Source organism: Nicotiana attenuata, unplaced genomic scaffold (assembly GCF_001879085.1).
Source record: "Nicotiana attenuata strain UT unplaced genomic scaffold, NIATTr2, whole genome shotgun sequence".
Taxonomy (NCBI): domain Eukaryota; kingdom Viridiplantae; phylum Streptophyta; class Magnoliopsida; order Solanales; family Solanaceae; genus Nicotiana; species Nicotiana attenuata.
In genome coordinates this window covers 95,971-120,486 of record NW_017671589.1, presented here as the reverse complement: position 1 = coordinate 120,486, position 24,516 = coordinate 95,971, and the positions used below count along the sequence as shown (strand labels likewise).

Genomic DNA, 24,516 nt, shown 5'->3' with positions numbered 1-24,516 from the left:
TGAAGGTTAAATCTGTGGTTACTTTTTCAAAAACTCATCATCTTTAGATCATCCCATCCAATTCCTTTGTACCCTAGTTTAAGGAGTACCGGAACCTAAAATGTGGTTCTTTTGGACTCAAACTACACAAATAGGTGTAAAAAAAAAAGTTACCATACTATATATAACGCCAGAAAACCTGGCGCTATACATTAACGGTAACTGCATCGTTAATGTATAGCGCCAGATTTTCTGGCGTTATACAAAAAAAAATCTGACGCAGCTGATATAGTGCCATAAAAAGTGGCGCTATATGTCGGACCATTTATCATAGACAGTGACCAAATCCTGCAGCAACATTAATTTCTAGACCCTGCAATTATAGACACTTTCAATCCATCAGTTTCAGAAATAATATTTTTTATTTTTATTTTTGGAAATGTAATTAAGCTGATGATTCTTTATTAATGAATTTGTAACTTTTTTATTGACTCGTCCGTGCCTCTTGCTCCTTAGGGTGTCACTATTAGTATAATTTAGGAGTTCACAAGTGTGCCTAGAGTTATGGTGGAAGGTTTTCTTAAGGAGTATTTAAGTGTTGATAGTGTTAAAGGGACTGAGTTGCATAGTGTTGGGAGCTATTTTACTGGATTAGTATCAAGTTCAGGGCTACTTATAAAGCATAGAGCAATCAATGAATTCTTTGGGGAAAAGAAGCCACATATTGGAATTGGAACTTCAAGNTTTTTACTAACATATAAAGTTTTAATTGATTTCAAAGTTCTAAATATGAGAAAAAATCATTGATGACTATTATTAAATATTAGAAAACTTATTAAATGAATATTCATAAATAGTAGAGCAATAACTAAATGATTGTTTTACACGTATTTGACGTGTGCATTTAAGTACGACTCTAATTTTTCTTCCAAAAAATCAGTAATTAGTGATGAACTTTTTATGGTACCTAATAATTTTATAGGTTAAATAGAGATGATACAATGATTATCGATAATTTGTTTATGCTATTACTGACAAAACTAAGGTTGCAAAAAATATAAAACGTTTAGTGCAAAAAATATAAAACGTTTAGTGACACAAATTTTAATCTTGTGGTATTTTGTGGTAGTACAATATATTCAAAGTGCAAATAAATTGACAACAACATATTTCATAGTTATTTCATATGTCTAATAATTACCAAAAAGAAAAAGAAAGAGCACGTAGCTCTAGAAGAACATATAGCGCCACTTTTTATGGCACTATATCAGCTGCGGTCATATTTTTTTATTATAACGCCAGAAAACCTGGCGCTATACATTAACGGTAACTGCACCGTTAATGTATAGCGTCAGATTTTCTGGCGTTATATATAGTATGGTAACTTTGTTTTTTTTACACCTATTTGTGTAGTTTGAGTCCAAAAGATCCACATTTTGGTTCCGGACCCCATCGAGAAGGGGTGAGTTTTAAAGGACTACATGAGATAGGAAAGTTAGACAATATATGTCTTCTACGAGATTTTAATGTAATAGCCAAAAGTTAAAAAGGGATAGATGACGAATTACTTACAGTTTAAATTGAGATTACCAAATTAATCCTCACACTAGCTAGACACAAAATAAAAACCGTTGGCTCTATTCTATTAGGAATATACAAATTACATATTTTGTGAGGGAAAAAGGTCAAAATTGTCCCTCTACTATTGTTTATTGGTTGCTTGTGCTACCCGTTATACTTTCTGGTCATTCTCGCCCCTACCGTTAATGAACTTTGAATAAATACCCCTAACCCTAACGTTTAGACCCTGTGGCAGCTGACCACATGAATTTTATCCAAGTCAGCTTCCATGTCAGCGGGCCCACCAAATTAAAATCCCACAACACCCGTTTCATACCATTGAATGGAAGTGTTTTCCTTTGTGATCCATTCATTTGCGAAACATAATTACAAGTCATGGCAGTGAACTGAAATTTTGCCATTGACCTCATAATGCCAAGTGGGAGAGTTCTAGCAAATGAAAATGGACAAAATTTCAGGATATTATCAAAGACAACAATAGAAACAGGGATGAGGCAATAGCGTATAGATCATCTCTATCAAGCTGAACTTAATTTAACTAAATGGTAACCAGAAATATAATTTTTCAAAAGGGGAAACACAAAAGCAGGAAAACTGGAAAAGACATAGGGGCACCCGGGCACTGAATTTTCTTTGGCGCATTTCTTCGAACACCTCATGTACTAAGGCAACAAAATTAGCTAAAGTGCACTCCTTTTTTTCTTTTTCTTAATTGGCAAATCGCTAACCTTAAGACAAGAGTGAATAAAGGAATTAAATCACTCGAGTGGCGGTCAACCCATTCTCCAATTACACTGATAGCTCCCATTCTTGCAAATGTGGATCACAAAGGAGAACACTTCCTTCAATGGTATGAAATGGGTGTTGTGGGGTTTTAATTTGGTGGGCCCGCTGACATGTCAGCTGCTATGTCAGCGGACTTTGATAAAATTCATGTGGTCAGCTGCCACAGTATCTAAACGTTAGGGTTAGGGGTATTTATTCAAAGTTCATTAACAGTAGGGGCGAGAATGGCCGAAAAGTATAACGGGTGGCACAAGCAATCAATAAACAACAGTAGAGGGGTAATTTTGACCTTTTTCCCATTTTGTGATCCATTCATAATACTACTCCGTATCTTTTATATTTGCACTACTTTTATAAAGGAAAGGAAAGAAATAGAAAAAGAAAATATTAATTCCAAGCTGGTAACCTACGATAAAAGAAAAAGATCTGAGTATACCCTACGGAAAAAGCAAAAGATCTGAGGGTATTATAGAGAATCTGGAAAAAGGTGCTTTTGAGTTTTGACTGGAAGTATAAAACGCCAAAAAGTTGAGAAAAATATCAGTTAGAAGTTAAAAGTAGTACACTGTACTCTGATAAAATAAAGTTTGTTCACAGTTTTATATTACACTCAGATTCACATTCCTCTCTCTGCTTTTTCCATTTATTTTCCAATGAATTGCCTTCAGAATCTTCCCAGGTTTGTAACTCGATTTTCTTCTGTTAAATTCTATTATCTTTTTTTTTTCTATTAATAATTCAATTTAATTTGGTTCTCAGATCCTCTGGTTTATCACTGAGAAACTTCACAGGCACTACAAAAAAGCCTTATTTCCCCGTTGTTTCACTGGTAATGATCTCTTGCATTTGTTTAATTGGGTCATTATTAATTTTTATACTCTCTCTGTTCTACTTGATAAGTAGATTTGATTGGACAGGCATTAATTAGATTTGTATATTATACTAGATAGTCATATTGGAAGAAAAATATATGGGGTCCATACCCATTTTCTAGTAATTGGCATATTGGCCGAAGACATTCTTGGTCCCAAATTTGTTTTTTTATTTTATTTTTTTGTTTCCCGGTGTTGTCCGGTCCAGCTTGTTGGCACCTCAATTATTCCACCTGGTTAGGCTTGAAGAGATGTAAAGAAATTACGTAGTGTGTTTTTGCATATTTGAAGCACAGCTCATGGTTCTCGTTCCACTTTGTTGACCACTAGCCACACCCTTGGGTGAGATCAAGTTTAATTTTTGTGACAAAAAATAGTTTGTCAGAAAAATAGAGAAGGTGAGCGGTGTTATAGTAAGTTGTGTAATTCAAAAGAGGACGATTTCTTTTAAGCGTGTAGTGGTCTGTTGAGTATTTTACTCGAGATTTTGAAGTGAAAATTCCTTACTATAATGATATTAGTTTGCTGATTTTTCCTTTTTCGAGAAGGTTTTTTTACATTAAAATCTTGGTGTCCTTGTTACTCTTTTTATTTGTTGTTGACTTGTTGATTATTGTGTCTTGGTGCTAGGTTTATATTGCTATTATTTGTCGTGCATATTATATCTTTGTGTGCTAAAATTCACAATTAAATATTTAAGTGATGGTTGTAAAGTTAGTTTGATAGAGAAAACATATTTCCAAAGTTGTGAAAGTAGTATATAAACTGAATGGTGTCGCACGTTTTTGGACATCCCAGAGAAAATGTCATACAAATTGAAATGGAAGGAGTGGCGATATGTACTTTCTGCAAGTTCTGATCAATATTGAACCTTATCATTTTCATTTACAGGGTATGACAAGATTTGCTGATCAGCGTCTAAGTATTGTGGCACAGGTAAGATTTGAATCAGCAAATGATGACTCATTCACTGGTAGTTCCTTTTTACTTTACATTTTTTTGGATTGATCAGATTATTTATATGAGTAACCTACTTCCTTTTACATTCTGGAGTTGTTGTTAACCATCTATGTACCTAAGAGTAAGTACAGCACGAATCTAGAATTTGTCAGGTACTGATTTCCAAAATCTACAGCAATTTCTCTATTATTATCCATCATAGAAATGGTTTTTTGGTTGATAACCGTGGTGTCTTGGCCAACTTGCGAGCACCTTGACTAATTCCATGGGGTGCCTACTATCTCCCACCAACACAAGTATCAGGTAACTCTATCCACTATGGCTTGGACAGATTGGAAGAAATCACCTATTTGTCTTTGCTGGAATTTGAACCTGAGGCCTCATGGTTCTCAACCACTTCATTGACCACTCGGCCATAGTCCACACTCCACTCCCTTGGGTGCCATCATAGAAATGGATATTGATGTCAGATATTCTTATTTTATAAACTCCACAAAGGAAATAGACAATAGAAGTAGCACTTATATGCGTGTTAATACAAATAAATCTTCTTTGCTGGCATGACCAGTTGTGGATAATGAATGCGAAAAGGACATGATTTACTTTTCGTGACAAGGCAAAGTGCTGCTTTTGTTTTCATCCATTAACATATCTTTCTAAAGCTATAATCTCCAAGAATGCTGCTCTCTGATCTAAAAGTTTCTATGAGGTGGAAGTTGGAAGTATAGATTTGAACTCGATCCAACATTTCATTGCTTTCGTATCTTGAAGCTAATTTGTCAAGTCCTAATATGGCCAAAAATTGCACAAAAATTGGAACATGCTTTCTGCTTCTTATTGAAATTGAGTATGTTATACTCCCTTCGTTCCAGTTTATGTGAACCTATTTCTTTTTTGGTCCGTTCCAAAAAGAATGAACCCTTTCTAAATTTGGAAACAATTTAGCTTAAACTTACAATTCTACCCTTAATGAGAAGCTTTTATAAGCACACAAATTCTCTGGGCCCCTTTTTAACTTGTTTAGGACCACAAATTCCAAAAGTCTTCATTTTTTCTTAAACTCCGTGCCCAGTCAAACATGTTCACGTAAATTGGAACGGAGGGAGTAGCATTTATGAAGTGTTCACTGCAGCTTCTTTTCCTCTCTCTCTCTCTCTCTCTCTCTCTCTCTCTCTCTCTCTCTCTCTCTCTCTCTCTCTCTCTACCCCTTCTTTTATCTATGAAATACATTTCTGAATTGGCATTAGCTTTCTTGCTCTATTTCTAGGTAGTATCCGGTTCTGAATCTAGTACAGAGAAAGATGAGACAGAGAAGGATGTGGGAAAATCTGGTACATACAGTAATGACATGACTGCAGCCATGGGAGCTGGTTAGTCTATCTTTTTACACATTTTTTGTTTTGTTTTGTGAACTTTATTTTCTTTCACATTGAGGATTTTTCTGGTGTATACCTTTCCTATATGAATAAGAAAGCTATTAAACTTATTAGGTTGACTTATCAAAGAAAACTTATTAGTCTCCCTGGCAATGTTATAAAGCAACATTACATCCTAGCTGAATAGGTTAAGTTATGCACCATTCTTTTTCTACTATTTACTTTTCTTTGTTTCTCCTTCTTGCCTTGCCCTTTGTCGAAGAACATCTTTTCCTTATGCAAACTGCAAATCCAAGTTTGCTCCTGATTCAGTTGTATTAGCATAACTTCTGGATCATCTAACTTAATGACATGCACTTTCAGGCAGTAAATTAATCAGAAAATTTTGCAGAGTTCTATTAACTAACTACTACGTGTGACACTCATATCGTCACTAACTTTCTTAATGCAGTCTTAACCTATAGGCATGAGTTAGGAATGAACTACAACTTCATCCGTCCAGATTTGATTGTTGGGTCATGTCTACAGGTGATGAGTAATTCCTTTTTTTAAACATATTATCCTTTTCTTGAATTGATCTTTTGACTTCTTTCTTTGACTCCAACAAAATTGACAGACTCCTGAGGATGTGGACAAGCTTCGCAGCATTGGAGTAAAAACTATTTTTTGCTTGCAACAAAATCCAGATCTCGAGTATCCATGAAATATGTCATGATTATTTATTTCATGTTGGATCAACCAATCTGTTTCACCTTCAATCTACTACATTCTTTACGAGTCCTTAATTAGTGTATTCTAGATATTTTGGGGTTGATATCGGTGCAATTCGTGAATATGCTAACAAATGCAGTGATATTGAACACTTGCGTGCCGAAATAAGGTTAGTTTAACAGAATAAAAAAATAAGGTGCAGCAGTGCCTTGTTTTGTGATTGTAAATGAGCTCTCTCTCTCTCTCTCTCTCTCTCTCTCTCTCTATATATATATATATATATATATATATATATATATATATATATATATATATCCCTTTTCATTTGTATGTAAGTTAACCACTTCTTTGATGTTACAATCAATTTAGGAGTTTATGAAATTGAGAAAGGCATGCTCTTCTTTCTGTTACATTTTAGGTTTAAACGGAAATAAATTAAAGGCTAGAGTTGGTTTGAACTTTGAACATGAAATAACACGTTATATGGAACCCAGGGACATGGTATGCATATTTAAAGGACAAGAGAGAAAACATTTATTACTGGGCTAAGGTTTGCATTCATGTGCCGAAGATTTGTTTTCCATAAAGCCCATGAATCAATTCCTTTTCTTCCTCAATAGCAAGAAACGCAATTACTAAAGTAAGCACACTTGTGTGTTTCCTAGTTGCTGGGTTGGCAGTTGCGGAAATCTTTTTCAGATACCAAAATTGTTAAACTTCTTATTATGACTGATAAATATAACTGCAAGAATGTATGCACAAGTACATTAGGTCTACAAGACTTACAACCTAATATTATACAATGTGAAATTATTTTGTTTTTGCACTCTTGTCGTACACACTACCCTCCCCAGTCCTCACTTGCGGGATCACAATGGGTCTGTTGTTGTTGTTGTTGATTCTTGTCGTACACCCATATGAAGAAGGAGCAAAAAGGATAGGAATTTGATTCCGAGCAGCAATATGCTTGTATAATAACAGCATATGTGCAGAGTACTAAAACATGAAGTTTTTTTCCTTTCTAGAATATTTGCTAAATGTACTCTACTTTACTTGCTGATGTTAGAAAAGAGGTTCTTCATTACATGGTCTGACATGTCTAGGCATTCTCATTCTAACCCCAAGCTAAGGTGAAAACAGAAAAAGTTTTTTCCAAAAATTGGACAAGCATCTTGCTATTGTGTATTTATAAATTTTACAATCTCTAGAATATGTGATGCCACAAGGCATTTCCAGAAGTTATTCCATGATGCTAATTCCTATGTGCGCTGATGCTTGATGACGCAGGGATTTTGATGCATTTGATTTGAGGTTGCGGCTTCCAGCTGTTGTAAGCAAACTGAGCAAGGCTGTCAATAGAAATGGGGGTGTGACTTACATACATTGCACCGCTGGACTTGGCAGAGCTCCAGCAGTTGCGGTAAGTGCTTATGAGTTTCTCTATGTCGCCTGACAGATGCAATGGCATTAAAGTACTAATTAAGCATGGACGTTTTCCCCTCTTGCTTGTGTTATTAGGATCGTTTCTCAACACTTTAATGACATAGAGCACAGTGTCGTTGCTCCTGGAACAATGACCTTTTCTCAGTCGACCTTGAATTGATAAATGTAGATTTGGCTTCTGGGAAGATCTGAAATTGTGTTTTTGAATAGAAGAAGGTTGCTATCACTATAGCATAATCCTTGGTTTTTTCCTTCATTTACTTGAGTTTGTTCTTTGCTTATCCATAAACAGTGTTGTTGATGCACTAATATCCGTTACTTGTGCTTAATGCAAGACTCTAACTATCTAAGTGGCCTACATCCTCTTTAATATGAAATGATGCAGTCAGTTTCCCTTGTCTGAATAAGTGTGTTTCATACATTATTATCATCAGATTAGTAGTCTTTTCCTGTTGATAGTCTCTGCTCCTCTCACCTCATCTCTTTGTCTCTTCCTCTCCAGCATTCTATGTCACCTGGACCTCCTCTCAATCTTTGTGCCTGAATCACTTCCCACCACTTCTTTCCAAATTTAACACTCATTGCTGCCCTTGAGCATTGCAGCATTACTTTAAAAAGTTTCCTTTCTGCACTCCCCCTCCCCTCGTCTCCAAATCCCAGTCCTAACACTTTCTGTACCCATACCCTAAGTATATCTTCAACACACCCCTCACGTGCTAACTTGATTCTCTTTCATGGTTCAAGCATGTGAAAACTTCTCTTCAATGAAGGATGCTAATGAGGCTTGAACTTAGTACCTCTGCCTACTTTGATTCCATGTTGAATTGTATGATTACTTACAAGTTGAGTTTGTGACGTGCGACATTGCCTGAAGCTTTTGTGGCAAAAGCTCTTTCATACATTTCGGCAGTCCTCCTTGTACATCCTCCTTAACGAACTAGGACTTGCAGAATGATTGCTAAAATGTTCTTATTAACTTTACCTTTGCTTTCGACTCGTAACAGATCTTCGCAGGCATGAGACTTTTTCAGTACTGAGATTTTGCTTGCAAACAAAACCATGTGTTAGTGTAGCGTTTAAGCAGAATGCGATCTTTAATAAGAAAATGCAAACTATTTCAGATTTCTACAGATATGCACCTGGAACTATGTTGTTTTATTTATCAAATGTATCTTGTAATTTCTTATTTTAAAAAGTATCTTGTACCTGAAATGCAATCAGAATTGGTTGGAAATATTTTATTTATATAAGTTACATTGTGATTGTACTTATTTTATTTTTTGAACTTTGAATTGCAGTTGACATATATGTTCTGGGTTCAAGGCTATAAGCTTAGTGAAGCTTTCAATTTACTCATGGTAATTTTTCCCTATTATGTTGGTTATGTAGTTTCACTTTTTGAAAATATTGTAATTGCTGTCTGGCTTGCTATAACACCAAGTGTTCTTTGAGATGAGTTACCATGAATTATGGAACTTGAGGAGGACGAGTTTGTCTTCTAGGTTCCTGTAGCCAAACTTTTGAAGTTGATATCATCTATTGAAGATAGAGTAATATCATGATTTATTGGTCTTTGCACTGACCTGAGGAAAGAGTTTATGTGGATCGCTTCTGTAGCCAAAGTTTTTGAAGTTGATTATAGCCTGTTGAGGATAGAGTAATACAATTTTTTATTGGTTTTTCCAATAAAAATTTCCTCGGAATATTTTTATGAACCATAACCACTGAAACTTAGCTGATTCTTATTACTATTTTTCCCTTTTATATATCGTAATCTGTTTTTGTTTTTTGTTTTTCAACTCGAACTGGATTTTACATATCTTGACCAAGTTTTTTTCTATCTTTTTGCAGAGCAAGCGTTCCTGCTTTCCAAAACTAGATGCCATCAAAAGTGCCACAGCAGACATTGTGAGTTCTACTGTTGTTTTAACAATTTATCGTTCCCATAGTTCCCTTGTGTCTTTCGGTGTTGGTGGGGGATGCGTGGTAATATATACTGCAATTTATCACTTAATAAATTGAATTTGTAATTTGAATCATTAGTTAGGATCCATAGTACTAATTATATTTGACAGCAGTATTCTTTTCTTTGGTGGAAGGTCAATACCGCTATAACATGCAGAAAGAAACTATTTTTTATAGTATAATATTTGTTGCATTACAATCTTCTACAACACCGTGGAAGACTTTTCATCTTTGTTTTAGCTAGATATGTCTTCCGCAAACAGTGTTGTTCCCCAGCTCCCTTTACATCTATTTTTCATTTCACATTCTGCTTTCCAATTATGATAGGTGGTTATTCTCATATATGCTTTTCTGTTCCTGGCTAAGTATCTTCGTTTCTAAAGCTTACAGGTCTTAAAAGGAAGCCTGCCACGTTGACATGGTCTGGTAACGATTGTAGTACAGTGGAAATATCTGGACTTGATATTGGCTGGGGCCAGGTAATAGTCACGTCTCACAAATGGTACCTAGTTATTTTCTTCCGAATGTATGACAGTTTTTTAGCTGACAAGAAAATATTGAAGTTCATCTTTTTCAAGTTAGACTGTCAATTGCCCATAACCTGATAAACGAACTTCAGTTGAGCCACTAGGATATACTGCTGTAGTTTTATAATGAAGGCCGAGAATTCAAAATAATAAAAATATATTGTCAGATGAGTGTTACCGTTTATATTTGAGAAAATTTTCTCAATAATGTTATCTTTTAATATTATCTAAGATCAATTCACTGGTTACACGTAGAATTACTCTATAACAATCACATTCCCTAAGAGCTCTTACTACTTGGGTAGGAACATTTTTAAGACTAACGTGTTTCCATTATTATAGCATTCCATTGCCTTTTACATGTTTCAAAAGAAGGTTCATGAAATATTCTTCTCACTTGATGCAACTTTGCATTATTCCATGCTTTATATTAGAGCTAGTTTAAGAATTCTTCTATAACGTTTTCAGAGAATACCCTTGGAATTTGATGAGGAACGAGGTTTGTGGACTCTCCAGAGGGATTTGCCTGTAAGTATGTTGTTTTAGGCTTGAAGTGTTTCTTCCTTTCTTATAATGATGAAAATAGAATTATAGAAATATTTCATATATTCACCACAACCTACTGAATCTTTGTAACTTCAAACATGCCATATACCCCATGGTTCATCGCGTTAGAATGCTTGATATTAACAGTCAATTTCACAAAATTATTCCAAAAAATCTAAAGAATATATTGTTATAAATTAATAACAATAAAGAATATATTGTTACTACAAATTAATTGGAGCACATACAACATAAAGATGGTCAATCCTAATATCTCCATTTACAGGAAGGACACTATGAATACAAGTACATTGTTGATGGTGTATGGACGTGCAATGAGTTTGAGCCCATCACTTCTCCCAACAAAGATGGACATGTCAACAACTATGTAAAGGTAAGGAGCCTATTTCGCCTGGTTTTAGAGAAAGAGGTGTCATGTTCTATCATTTCTTCCTACTTATGCCTTTGTTATTTTGGACTTCTTGTTTCATTAGTCGGTGTGTTACTATATTATTCTCGTGTCAAAATTCTTTATCCGAGGCACAAGACACAAACACTGGCTAGAGCATAAACCGGATATCGGAAACTAGATAGATGGTATTATCCATGTTTTTCACTGGACATCTCATAGTATATACATATGCTGCAGCAGGGGTGTTTAGCCTTCTCTATAGTTGTATCTCCTCAAAAAGTCAAGACTGTCTATTTTTTCTCCGACCTTTCAATAGAGTTGCTATCCTTTGACTTCACGGTTTATATCTCTTGCCTCTAATATTCAACTTGGACTATTGGACGTGCCAGCAGGTTCTTGACGACAATCCAGACAGCATCAGTGCAGCAGTCCGGAATAGGCTCACTAGTGATGATCCTGATCTTACTTCAGACGAAAGGCTAATAATTAGGGAATTTCTTAAAGCTTATCCAGACGAAGAATGAAGTCGATGCCATAGCATATACTTACTATATACACGTTATAATTGTAAGCTAGCCAATAATTTGCTATAATTCATGCAATGTAAGATGTAGCTGTTTGTAGTATGACCACACCAGTTGATGATACGTTTACAGGAATAAACATTAGTTATATGTTATAGCGAAGTAACTTACTTCACCAGTGCCTCTTCCACTTTGTCATCTGTCTCTTCATTTCATAAGCTGTGATTTTATTGTGCAATGGCAGTCAATTTAAGCACAAGAGTATATTATCTTTCTTACAATCCACATTTAATGGTAAAATAGTCGACAAAATTCTGATAACTTACCAAGATTATTCTTTAAAAATTTTGATAACTTACCAAGATTTTCATGTTCTTATTTTTTTGGTTTTCCGCCCAATGTTCAGTATTCGTATTGGGACCCCACTAAATCAGGATTCACGCTCCCTAACAAAGGCGACTCAATATCCAGAGATGAAACCCGAGAATGAAGGAGTACTTACCATTCCACCACAATCGTCGTGGGTCATGTTCTAATTTTGTTTCACACTTCTTTGCCACATGTTAAATCTTGAGTGAAGTAGATATTTGCACATTATTATTTTTTATTTTTTTAGATATTTGCAAATAAAAGTTAAAAAACTGAAATAAAGTACCCGAGGGAAAAAAAGGATAGATAGTTATTGAGATCCTAAAAAGGGTTAAAAGCTTTAAATTCCTTCATGTGACATCAATTTATAATTACAAAGAAGTTAGTAAAGTACTTTGAATAATTAATGCATAATCCAAGTGTCAAAGAGTAATAAGCAGAGAATGATTTTCTTCTAAGAGAAAGCATAATCTATAATGTGTCGGTGAGAAACAGTCACAATCCAACACTAATCTAACTTTTTATATTCCAAATCACATGTTTAAGCATTAAGGCTCAGGGTCATTTTTTTTTTTTGTTGAGAAATATGTACTTTTAACCGCTCCCAAAAATAATAGCGACAAAATATATTTTTTAATATATGTGTATTTTATACATATAATATAAATGTTTTATAGTATATTGTTTGGCTATCGAATGCAATTAGTTTCGGCTGTCCGATCAATACTGTATTTTACTCTATCTTTTTCCCTTATGATTCATTAAGGCAATCTTTTGAGAGGATTGAAAAACAAATAAAAGTACCTCTTTATGTATTTTTAAAGAAATTTATTTTGTATTCGTTACCCGAAATTGAAAATACCCCAAAATATTCGGCAATCTAATAAACTGAATCACGAAAATCATCTATAATATTTTGAAATTCGCAACATTTTTCCATGTTATGTTTTCCTGTTATAATTTTAATGGTGTTTTCTTTCAATTATTAATGGCAAAAGTGCTTTCCTTTTCACATTAAATGTGACAAAAAACAGAACGTGAATGGTATTCACGTTTTCTAACAAACTATTTTCATGATATGGAAATAACGAAAATGAGAGGTCCATCGCTATTAAATTGTTGACTAAAATAACACAAAATTTTTAACTTCAATTGGAACCCAATAATTGTACTAAAATTAGTATTTTAACATTATGAGTCGCAATAATTACTCCTTTCATCCTAATTTACATCTGTACAAGAAAAGATTAATGATCATTTTCTCTTTATAGGTATTTACTTAAACATCTATATTCTTTCTTTTTCCTCATTTACTACATCTATTCCGTAAATGGTAATTCTCTAACTTTTCAGTTACCCATTTAATAATTCTGACCATAATTGCCTGCCGGCAAAGCGCGTAGAGCCCACAGATCATCTCATCACGTTGTTTATTCAATTCAAACAAAAGAAGAAACTAAAATAAAAAGAAGAAAATCAGAAAAAAAATAACCCCTATAAGATATTAATAAATTATATTTTAATAAACTAAGGTATACATAGAAAAATAAACAAAAAATAGCAAAAATTTGTCAATTACACTTGCTCCCTTTGATCCACTTTAATTGTCGTGTCTTTCTTTTATACATCAGTTAAAAAATAATTAATAAGAAAGACTTTTAACTATAATTATTTATATCTTTAATCATTCAATAATGCCTTAATTTCTAAATAAGAAGACGGAGAAATTAATAAATTATACCTTAATTTCTAAAATGATAATTATTTTGGACCAGATATATCTAGTAACCATGATAACTAATATGGACCGAAGAAACTAAAAAAATTGCACCAGAAACAGAAATAAACTAAAAATACAAAAGTTTAATCTCCAAATATGAATTTCCAATAAATCTTTTTTATTTTGGAGGTTTTATTAAATTTAATAGTTAAAAGTTCTCACTTTTAACAAAGGAGACCTTTTTTTGTCATTTTCTCAGCAAATCACAGTCAGATACAGAAAAACGAGTGAAGAAGCTGTGTAAGCAAAACGAAAAACAGAATTCTAACATTTCACACTTCGCCATTTATCCGATTCAAATCACACACTATTTTCAATGCCAAATTCCAAATACAACTCACTGAATCAAATACTCGCCGATTAATTAACAATGACAATGGGCCGTAGCTCGGCGAGTTCCGGCGACGACAATAATAACGATGACAATGCCATCAACTCCGGCGGTGGATTTCACTCGATCCGTGACCGTTTTCGCTTCAAGAGAAATTCACATAAACCGTCGCCTCCGCTGCCGTCACCGACGTTATCGCCGGATCGGCAGTGGAAAACAGCGGCACGATCTCATCATCACCATCACTATAACCGATCTTACACTAGGAAGCTGATATTTTATTGTTTTAGAGAGAGATCGTGGTTATATTTGTGCATATTTTTGGTTATTTTTATGTTTGCGTTAGCGTCTATGGTGTTACAGAGTTCAATCATGTCGGTGTTAAAGCAAGGAAATGAGAGAGCTCGTTGGCGGTGGTCCGTTAGGGATGATTTGAAGTTAGGGAGTTCATTGGAGTTTGTTCAACAGCGAAGCTTTCAGCTTCGTAATGGCTTAGACTTGCTCAGGAATCAGCCTAGAATTGGTGTTCGGCCTCCTCGGATTGCGCTAGTAAGAAACTCTATATTGCCTTGTGTTTATGTTTAAGTACGCGAATTGCTTGCTGTTTTAGAATTACTGTAGAAGAACTTCCGGAAGCTACAGCGATCGCTTTAAGATGCGGAAGAAAGCAAGTTAATATTTAATCAGATAATGAATTTATGGTAAAATTCCAATAGAAGATTTAGGAAGTCAATGCAGAAGTTGATACTTACATGATCATGCTCAATTGTTGATAGAATTAGAGTTCTCTTCTTTGATACAACATTTCTATGTCTCGGAAGAACTCCCGCTGCTCATGCACACTCTGTTAGAGCACGGATTGAAATTGTTCTCTTCTAATTCCTCCAGCGAACTGTAGTACAGAAGGAATAGAACAGCTATGATGCGGTCTGTCCCCAAGTCCACCTCTCTCTCTCTCTCTCTCTCTCTCTCTCTCTCTCTCTCTCTCTCTCTCTCTCTCTCTCTCTCTCTTCGTAGATCTTTGGTATCCCTATCATTGTCCATGTTTGGGCTGACTACGTTAGGAAAGAGGCCCCTACTGATATTGACTTGCCTGTTGATAGGCTATAAGTTGGCTGTTTGCTATTGCTATATAAGGGCTACTAGGTTCGAGAACTCTGATGTCAATCTATCTAATAGTATAAAGATTGCAACAACATAGCAAGAGACTGAAACTTATTTTTTAGTATAGGCTAAGCGCTTGCATAAACATATGGTAATGCAACCACCTTAGTCAGTGATTACTAAGCTAGCGTTAAGAATGTGGTCTAGTGGTCAATAAAGTGGGAGGAGAACTATAAGGTCTCAGTTTCAAATCCCAGTAGAGGCAAAAATTCGCCAGGTGATTTCTTCCCATTTACCTAAGCTTTAGTTAGGCAGTGTTGCTCGGTGCCTGTGCTGGTGGGAGGCAGCACGTAACATGGAATAGTAGAGGTGAGCGCAAGCTGGTCCCGACATCACTATCATAAAAAAAAAAAAAAGAACTTCCGCTGCTCATTATATTTCCAAAAGAGAGTAACTAAGGGGAGTAACTGAATGATAGAGCTTGGACAAATTTATATGAACCTGACATTTTATAGATATGTCTTTTCACGTCAAAGTGGGAGCAATTGGATGATACGTGTTTAAAATTTCAATTTAAAATATGTTTTACGGATCAGTTTGGTTCATGAATACGAAATGCTTTATTTTGGTAAGTATGAGTGCTATCACATTCATGTTTACTTACAAACAATGCATTTGGAGTTATTCCTCTGACTTGTAACCTCTAGTCGCACAAATGTAATGGATGGAAAACCCAAAAAAAAAAATTGGTGTCATGCACATCAAATCAATGATTTAATTGCCAATTAGCATTACTTGTAGATTGTATTTCTTTTTTCTTTTTGGTTGAACCTGTAAGATCTAGATGCACGGAACTGCAGTTTGTACTAGAGATTTAGAGATCTGGATATGATGGCAGATGATTCAAACTTAAGAAATTCATACCGTCACGTGAATTGTGATAGTGGCACCATCTCTTTACTAGCCTGGAACTGTAATTTTAGTGTTTGCTTGAATTTGGGGGATATCCCATCACTTTTTATATATCGAGGAAGATGAGTGAAATAAAATATGAGAAGAACATTTTGACGTGTTTAAGAATATATGAGATCCCCTCTTGCTCAATATTCACGACGACACGACCTGTGATCTTTACCTGGTTTCTGCAGTTATTCAATCTTAGCAGATGTGAGTGAATTTATTTACATGGATTATGCCTTTCCAGTCGCTAATTTTAAAATGCATAGAGAAAAGACTGTGGGCTGAGAATCCCTTCTCAAAAATAAAATGGTTGAGAATCAGGTCTCCATTTTTTATTTGGTTTCCTTCATATTATATTATATTATCCTCCGTATTGCTTCCTATATTGAGATGCACTTTGCCATTGGTCTCTCTAGCTTTCACAAATTTAACCATGCTTCAATTTGATTGTGTAAGGTCTTAGGAAACATGAAGAAGGACCCCCTGTCATTGATGCTGTCTACTGTGGTGAAGAACTTACGGGGACTAGGCTATATGATTAAGGTAATTTCTGGAAACTTTAAATTATAGTATCTGTTTGCTGTATCCTATATATGTACTATCTATAGAGATAAAAACTTTAAGCATCTACATTGCAACTATTCTATATTTCAGCTAAAAAGATTGTTTTTACCTGAAAATTTTATTTGAGATTCATATATGACCAACTTTTATTTACAATTGAGTGAAAATCTGGATGTGAAGTAATTGGGCTGAGAACTGGGTTAACGTGCCCCATTGAGATTAATACACTTAAAGTTCGGGGAAATAGAAGTAGGTTCTTCTCTTGGAGCTGGGAGGGGACTGATCTGGCATATATGTGGATATAGGTTTTAAATGGAACCATACTATCATTTGTTCTCCCCATTTACTTTACAGTTTCTAATTTGAGTTATAGTCATTCTTATTTTTTATGGTTACTTTTCTTTCTCCCATCTGTATCTTCTAAATGAAAATTGCATCACATATCTAATTATGGACATTTTAATATGTCTATAAGACATTTGTTCTATCTTAAAACTTGGGATTAAGCTAAGATGGGCGCGAAATATGGTGTCCAGATCTAAGTTGTGACGCACCTTATTTGATAGTGGTGCATAATGATTATGCGCAAGCATATATCCCACTTAAAACTCTTCTTTGCAGATATATGCTGTGGAGGATGGCACTGCGAGGTCCATATGGGAAGAAATAGGAGGGCAAGTATCAATTTTAACCGCTGAAAGATATGATCACATTGACTGGTCAATGTAAGCATGCTTTGCCATCTTGGATCCTCATGACATTCCATTTCCGTAACTTTCTATCGCTACTCTTAATTAGCTTGGTATATATTAGTTCCTACATTTTCATTTGTGCAGTTTTGATGGTGTTATTGCCGATTCACTTGAAGATAAAAATGCTATATCAAGGTATGGCTAGCCTGTTAGATGAAGTTTACTTTTCATTACTCTAGCAGATTATTCGCTAATCATGCATATTTCAATTGAGAAGTGGTTATTTTAGGTGACTTGATATGTCCAACTTCTCAAAAAAGCGAGCTGATATGTCCAATTATTAAAACTAAAAATGGTCAGAAATTCACAATTGGAATTACCTAGAGTTGGACTTGGAGCTTGGAAATTTGAAGACTTGCTTTGTTCTGGATAACTTCCACTCAAAGTTTATCTGCAAAATAAAAGGAACTTTTTGAAAATAGAAGGTCAAACCCACAATTCAGTTTGTTATAGGTAAATAGTGCTCACATGATATTCATTTCTGAATCTGATCTTATTGCGGAAATTTTAGCTATTTTAATGTGACATGTACGGGCAATGAGTGCTCTTTACAGTATCCTTGTCCTCTATTCTGAAGTTTGTTCTCTTGCAAGAGGTTTAAGCATTACTAGTGCATATGCTGACTTGTACAACCTAAAAGAAAATATGCTTGAACCTAGTGTCACAATAACATTTGAAGGAAGAACGCTTCTACAAGATGTTAGAATAAATCAATCCTAATGGTCAAACGGACTTTACATTATTATCAGACGATGTCAGCACTATTATGTCCAACGCTACATTCTTGATGTACTCTAAATGATGCATACGAAGTACCATATCCATGTCACTCCTGCCTGACATGGGTATGTCTAGGCAATACAGGGAGACCACATAGCAAATATGAATCTAGATCTTGAACTTTAAAAATTCTTTGCATTCTCTATATTTTGTTTGAGATATTATGGTTTGTGAGTTCTATATTTATGCAGCCTTATGCAGGAGCCTTTTTGCTCTGTCCCCCTCATATGGATAATTCAACAAGATACTCTAGCAAGTCGCCTTCGTCTCTATGAAAACATGGGCTGGGAGTGTCTTATTTCTCATTGGAAAGATGCTTTTCGCAGGGCTGATGTTATTGTATTTCCAGATTACTATTTGCCGGTATATACAATATTCTTCTCTGTTTTTTGTTCTGAGTTCTTTTTTCTTTTCAGAATTCTTAGTGCTCATCAAGCTTTTCATGTACTCAACCATCGCATTTCTCCTGTTCTAGATGCTATATAGTGTGCTCGACTCTGGAAACTTCTTTGTGATCCCCGGATCACCAAAAGACAGTTGGGCTGCTGACAGTTATAATAGGAGACATTCAAAATCTCAGTTAAGGGAGGAATATGGTTTTGACAAAGATGATCTCTTGGTTTTGGTGGTTGGAAGTTCCATTCTCTACAATGAGCTGTCTTGGGATTATGCTTTGTCTATTCATGATATAGAACCTTTGCTACTCAAATTTGCTGGAAGTAGCAATGTTGAAGAGAGACTGAAGTTCGTTTTCGTGTCAGGAAATTCCAGTGATGGGTATAACGAGGCATTGCAGGTAAAAGTCTTGAATGCTGTGTTAGTAATTCTTAATTTCTGCATCCTGTTTCACTCTTTATTCTATCCTTGTAATTGATGGCTTACCTTCGCCTTTCTCTGCTTCACTATTGTTTCATTTCGATTTAACGTTTTGTTGTTTGAACTGTAAAAAGGATAAAGCTTCTTAGGTATACGTTAGCAACTGAAACTCTTTAGCTGAGGAAATTCTAAATCATTTTCGCTTGAGTGTACACTTTAAAGTGCTTTGTTCTTTTAGGTGCCTACCTGAAATTTTCATCCTTCTTTTCATCTATAAGATGCCATTTCCATTTCTCGGTGTCTTCATTGCTTGCAAGTGCTTTACTGTGTTATTTGTTTGGTTGAGATGAAAGTTCTAGTGACATTGAGTGATGCTTCACTTCACAACATTTGTGGTAGCAGTAATGTGTGGTTTACTGACTATTATCTTATGCCGTAAAATAAAAACAACTATATGTCTCAAATTTGTAGGATATTGCTACTCGTCTGGGACTTCGTGAGGGATCTCTTTCACACCATGACATGAAGGGTGATGTTAATGGTATTATACTGATTGCTGACATTGTCCTCTATTCTTCCTCTCAATACGAACAAGAATTTCCTCCGATCCTGATACGAGCTATGTCATTTGGGATACCAATTGTTGCACCGGACCACCCTGTCATTAAGAAATATGTAAGTAGATTAATCTTATTATTGACAACCTTTGTAAGTCGATTAATACTTTGCTACTTATTTTGTCTTTTCCTGAAGAACTTTCTGTATCCAGGTTGTTGATGAAGTTCATGGAATCATCTTCTCTAAACACAAGTCCAATGCATTGGTGCAAGATTTCTCAGTACTTATATCTAATGGAAAACTCACGAGATTCGCTCACACTATTGCATCTTCTGGGAGGTTGCTTTCCAAGAACATGCTTGCAGTTGAATGCATTACAGGGTACGCAAAGCTGCTGGAGAATGTCATAAATTTCCCATCTGATGTCATACTTCCAGGAGACACTTCTCAGCTTAAGCAGGGCTCATGGGAGTGGGGTAATTTTCAAAAGGATGTAGAGAAGAGTAATGACATAGAAGATCTTCAAGTAAAGGATGTGGATCCAATAAATTCCAGTGTTGTTTATGACCTTGAAGTAGATATGACAGGTTTTGTTCCTTTGATGAATGTCTCTGGAGATAATTCAGAGGCTTTAGAGGACTTTCCAAGTGAGTTGGATTGGGACATCTTGAATGAAATAGAGCGTTCTGAGGAAGTAAATAGACTGGAGATGGAGGAGGTATGATTATACTTTCTACTGACAAGTAGTCTTCCCCGGTCCATTCCACACTACCATAACCAAAAAAAAAAAAAAAAAGGAAAAGGAAAAAAAATAGAAAAGGCAGATCTTTACTTGTCTATGTTTTTATTTTTCTTGAATTCCCTTTGATGCAAGATCTGTTGAGCATGTTTTTTTCAATATGTAGATTGAGGAAAGAATGGAAAAGGACATTGGTGAGTGGGATGAAATATATCGTAATGCTCGAAAAGCTGAAAAGCTTCGTTTTGAAACTAATGAGAGGGATGAAGGAGAGCTGGAAAGGACTGGGCAACCAGTATGCATTTATGAGGTTTATAATGGAGCTGGAGCATGGCCATTTTTGCATCATGGCTCTTTGTACCGTGGATTGAGCCTAGTGAGTTCCTGTTGCTTATTCTGTATGTTTCAGTTTTTTATGGTTTCCTTTCTTTTTTATTGGTCTCTGTGTACAGAAAAATTAAATGAAATTTTTAAGAATACAATGATATATGTTATTCATATCGGCTAGTGCAGATTAAGTACATTCCCTTAGCTTTTATTTACTTCATTATGTTACATCTCTAGTTTCTTTGGTTCTAACTATGTCATATTCTCTTAGTCAACTAAAGCACGGAGATCGAGGTCAGATGATGTTGATGCAGTTGGCCGGCTTACCCTTTTGAATGAGACCTACTACCGGAATATCCTCTGTGAGATGGGTGGCATGTTTTCAATTGCAAACCATTTAGATAATATTCATAAGCGACCCTGGATTGGATTTCAGTCATGGCGAGCTACTGGGAGAAAAGTATGTTATTAGTTCTTGATGAATCTTTGATGTGTGAACTTGTTCTTGTTGTAATGTTAAACTTGGCATTGTCATATTCACATACAATCTTCTATGTACTCTTTTCTTGTTAACAAGTTTCATATTGGCTTCTGTACTAATGTTTCAGGTTTCATTATCTAAAAATGGTGAGCTGGCCCTAGAAGAAACAATACAGGCAAAGGCTAAAGGTGATGTAATATACTATTGGGCACATTTGGATGTGGATGGTGGGTTTACAGGAAACAATGATGCCCTTACTTTCTGGTCAATGTGTGATATTTTGAATGGAGGCAACTGCAGGTATTACGTGGTGTACAGTGGGATTTGAACAGGCTGATTTATTTCAACATTACTCATTTCTGCTAGCACTTTCTCCTTCCCTTGTTGGTGGATAGATTTCTTGTATTTTGAACAATCTAGATCTCTGTTACAGAAATTTGGATGAATGATCCATTTATTTAGTTTCATCTAATATCAAATACTATAATAGATTTCATGTTCTGAAGTCCAAAAAGCTGGAAATTGTAGATTGCAGAAGTTCATGTCCTAGAATGTACTATGTTAAAAGAAGAGAGTTAAACAGGAAACTGGAAATTTTGCACCCTGCACTTCTGAATAAATATCTTCACCTTATGTGCAGAGGGACGGGTGTACCTTTTCTTTTAATGGAGATTGGCCTTTCAAAGTTGTCTCAGCTAACTCTCATTCTTTAACATTCTTTCAGAACTGCTTTCCAAGAGACATTTCGTAGAATGTATGGCTTACCGTCACATATAGAAGCTCTCCCACCAATGCCAGAAGATGGTGGGAGATGGTCAGCACTGCATAGCTGGGTTATGCCAACCTCTTCATTTCTGGAGTTCATTATGTTTTCCAGGTAATCTAGGCAGCAAACATACTTAAGCAGTGGGTCGCATTACTTGCATAAATTTGTATATTCGAGTTCAAAATATGAATTGTATATTTGAACTGAAATGGTTTGATTTCCAGGATGTTTGTCGATGCTCTGGATGGTTTGCACGTGAATTCAAACAATAGGACTCATTGTATATTGGCAATCTCAACATTTGAGGTAAGCCTATAGACATAAGTTGCATTAGTATAAGTTTATATTTGGTACAAAGTAATGCAGGTTAGAGGGATGACTTCTTATGTTTGATTGTTTCCGACCAACAGAAGCAGCACTGTTACTGTCGGGTTTTGGAACTGTTGGTGAATGTCTGGGCCTATCACAGTGCACGGCAGATGGTTTACATTAATCCTCACTCAGGTGTGCTGGAAGAGCAGCACCCCGTTGAGCAGCGAAAAGGATATATGTGGGCAAAGTACTTCAACATAACATTGTTGAAGAGTATGGATGAAGACTTGGCAGAAGCTGCTGATGACAATGTCCATCCATATGAAACGTGGTTGTGGCCTTTAACGGGAGAGGTATATTGGCAGGGGATATATGAAAGGGAGAGAGAAGAGAGATACAGGCAAAAAATGGACAAGAAGAGAAAGACAAGAGAGAAACTACTCGAAAGAATGAAACACGGATATAAACAAAAGACACTGGGAGGATAACACATCTTGGCTAGAAGAGCTTTTTGACACCATTTGTGAACCACTTGGCTCCTAACACGGCAACCAAGCTCATTTTTGCTCTGGGCTTGTGGATGAAAGAGAACGACGCCAACAAAGGAGTGGTTATAATTCTTTCTAACTGCATCAACATACGGACACTGACATACTAGACTGACCTAACTGCATATATTCATATGGAGGGAGAGCGAGTTAGGCTTAGCAAGAGCGAGTACATTATGTGTGGCTCGCAAGCAGTTTTGCAAGCTTTTGTAACGAATATCTTATGCGGCTTGTTACAAGTCTCTGATTCCAAGAGGCACAATCTCTAGTGGAGATTTCATTTCTGCAATATTTGAAACGCGCAGAGCATCTACAGAAATTGTATTCTTTCGACAGTGTATATACATTCTTATGCAATAAAGCAAAATGCAAATTCGTATTACTATGCTCTGGAAGGTTCTCTGAATCTTCTGCGCTTATGAGTTGGGGAGACAGTTCCTGCCACAGCAGTGTTTGGTTTTTGTTTTTTAAAATTTGTTCGTACCTCTGACTGGCTGGAATAAATATATTTAGAATTCAATCTTGACAGTCAAATTCTCAGTAAGCAGAGAACATGAATAGAGGCCGGCTTTAGGGTTGGTTTTGCGAGTTCAATTGAATACATACATTTTAGGTTTGAACTGTGTATATGATGAAAAAACTATAAAATATGTACATATACCAAGATCAATCCACTGAATTTGCCTCAAACATTTGAATAGCTACAGGTGACAAACGGATGGGTTAGATGAAGGTACTTATTAATTAGCTACAAGATACAACAGTCTCCGAAATTTATGGTTAACGATTCTTGAAGATTTTCATTCATATTCTTTTTAAGAACTGTTAATTTTCAATGGCAGAGGAGGGAGTTATAAAAGATAACTAGTAAAATTGCACATTTATATTGCTCGGAGCGGAAGTTAAAATGTTTGAATTGTTTTGTATTTCCTATTAAAAAAATAATATTTTCACATAAACTCATGGCGGAATCCCACACATACAAGTGCAACTTTGCAAGTATCTATCAAAGACTTCAATATTATAAGAATAATAATAATTAGGCAACAGCAGCTAAGAATTAAAGAAAAATATTGATTGAGAGTGTGTTCTATGTGTGGCAAGAGAGAAAACAAACAACTTTTAAAGAGAAACTGATAAGTGTTGAAGTAATTAGCAATATAGTCGAGGACATGCACCGTCGAAGGAATTACAACAAGAAGATTGCTGGACAGTTGAGGAAGTTGAATTTTTACCCCAGTTAATAGTTTTTGTTTTACTTGTATGTATTTTTCCTTGGCATATAAAAGTTGTAATTAACCCCCACCCCCAAACAAAAAAAGGCTCCTAGGTGAGGTTGTTATACCTGATTTAAAATGTCACTCATAATAATGCTTTTGAAACCTTTATATTATAAAGTACTAATGTGACATTGGCTCTTTTCGGAGTATGAAGATCAAACTAATTAAATTTTTTTATGTGAATCGGACATAAAATTTTAAATTTCAAAACTTGTACTATAAAATTTGCATATATAAAAAGAACTATAAGTTATAATAATTGATGAGTCAGGAATAACCTTATTTGACTCGCCAATAGTAATAATGTCACATAAAGTGAAACAAAATTAATATTAACAAGCTATTACAACACTTCCCTTACTAAAAT

General features: G+C 35.3%; 2 protein-coding genes across 4 annotated transcripts; both read left to right on the top strand.

The window, feature by feature from the left end:
- Nucleotides 1-2,882: 2,882 nt before the first annotated feature.
- Nucleotides 2,883-11,870, top strand: LOC109209153 (phosphoglucan phosphatase DSP4, amyloplastic). 3 transcript variants are annotated; one of them, XM_019372356.1, is made up of 14 exons: nt 2,883-3,025; nt 3,106-3,175; nt 4,110-4,154; nt 5,446-5,548; nt 6,006-6,082; nt 6,171-6,247; nt 6,354-6,434; nt 7,553-7,685; nt 9,007-9,066; nt 9,560-9,616; nt 10,057-10,152; nt 10,669-10,728; nt 11,033-11,140; nt 11,548-11,870. In XM_019372356.1, the coding sequence occupies exons 1-14, from the start codon at nt 3,000-3,002 to the stop codon at nt 11,680-11,682; spliced, it is 1,128 nt and encodes a 375-aa protein (XP_019227901.1). In that variant the 5' UTR covers nt 2,883-2,999; the 3' UTR covers nt 11,683-11,870. The 3 variants fall into 3 exon arrangements, with proteins under 3 accessions (XP_019227901.1, XP_019227902.1, XP_019227903.1); XM_019372357.1 differs by having other exon boundaries at nt 2,884-3,025; nt 11,551-11,870; XM_019372358.1 differs by lacking the exons at nt 2,883-3,025; nt 3,106-3,175 and adding an exon at nt 3,383-3,616.
- Nucleotides 11,871-14,028: 2,158 nt separating this feature from the next.
- On the top strand, nt 14,029-23,251 carry LOC109209152. The gene is made up of 14 exons (XM_019372354.1): nt 14,029-14,711; nt 16,683-16,769; nt 17,412-17,515; nt 17,627-17,677; nt 18,514-18,685; nt 18,798-19,118; nt 19,610-19,813; nt 19,908-20,414; nt 20,602-20,811; nt 21,034-21,222; nt 21,371-21,543; nt 21,968-22,120; nt 22,234-22,315; nt 22,420-23,251. The coding sequence occupies exons 1-14, from the start codon at nt 14,202-14,204 to the stop codon at nt 22,807-22,809; spliced, it is 3,153 nt and encodes a 1,050-aa protein (XP_019227899.1). The 5' UTR covers nt 14,029-14,201; the 3' UTR covers nt 22,810-23,251.
- Nucleotides 23,252-24,516: the final 1,265 nt, after the last annotated feature.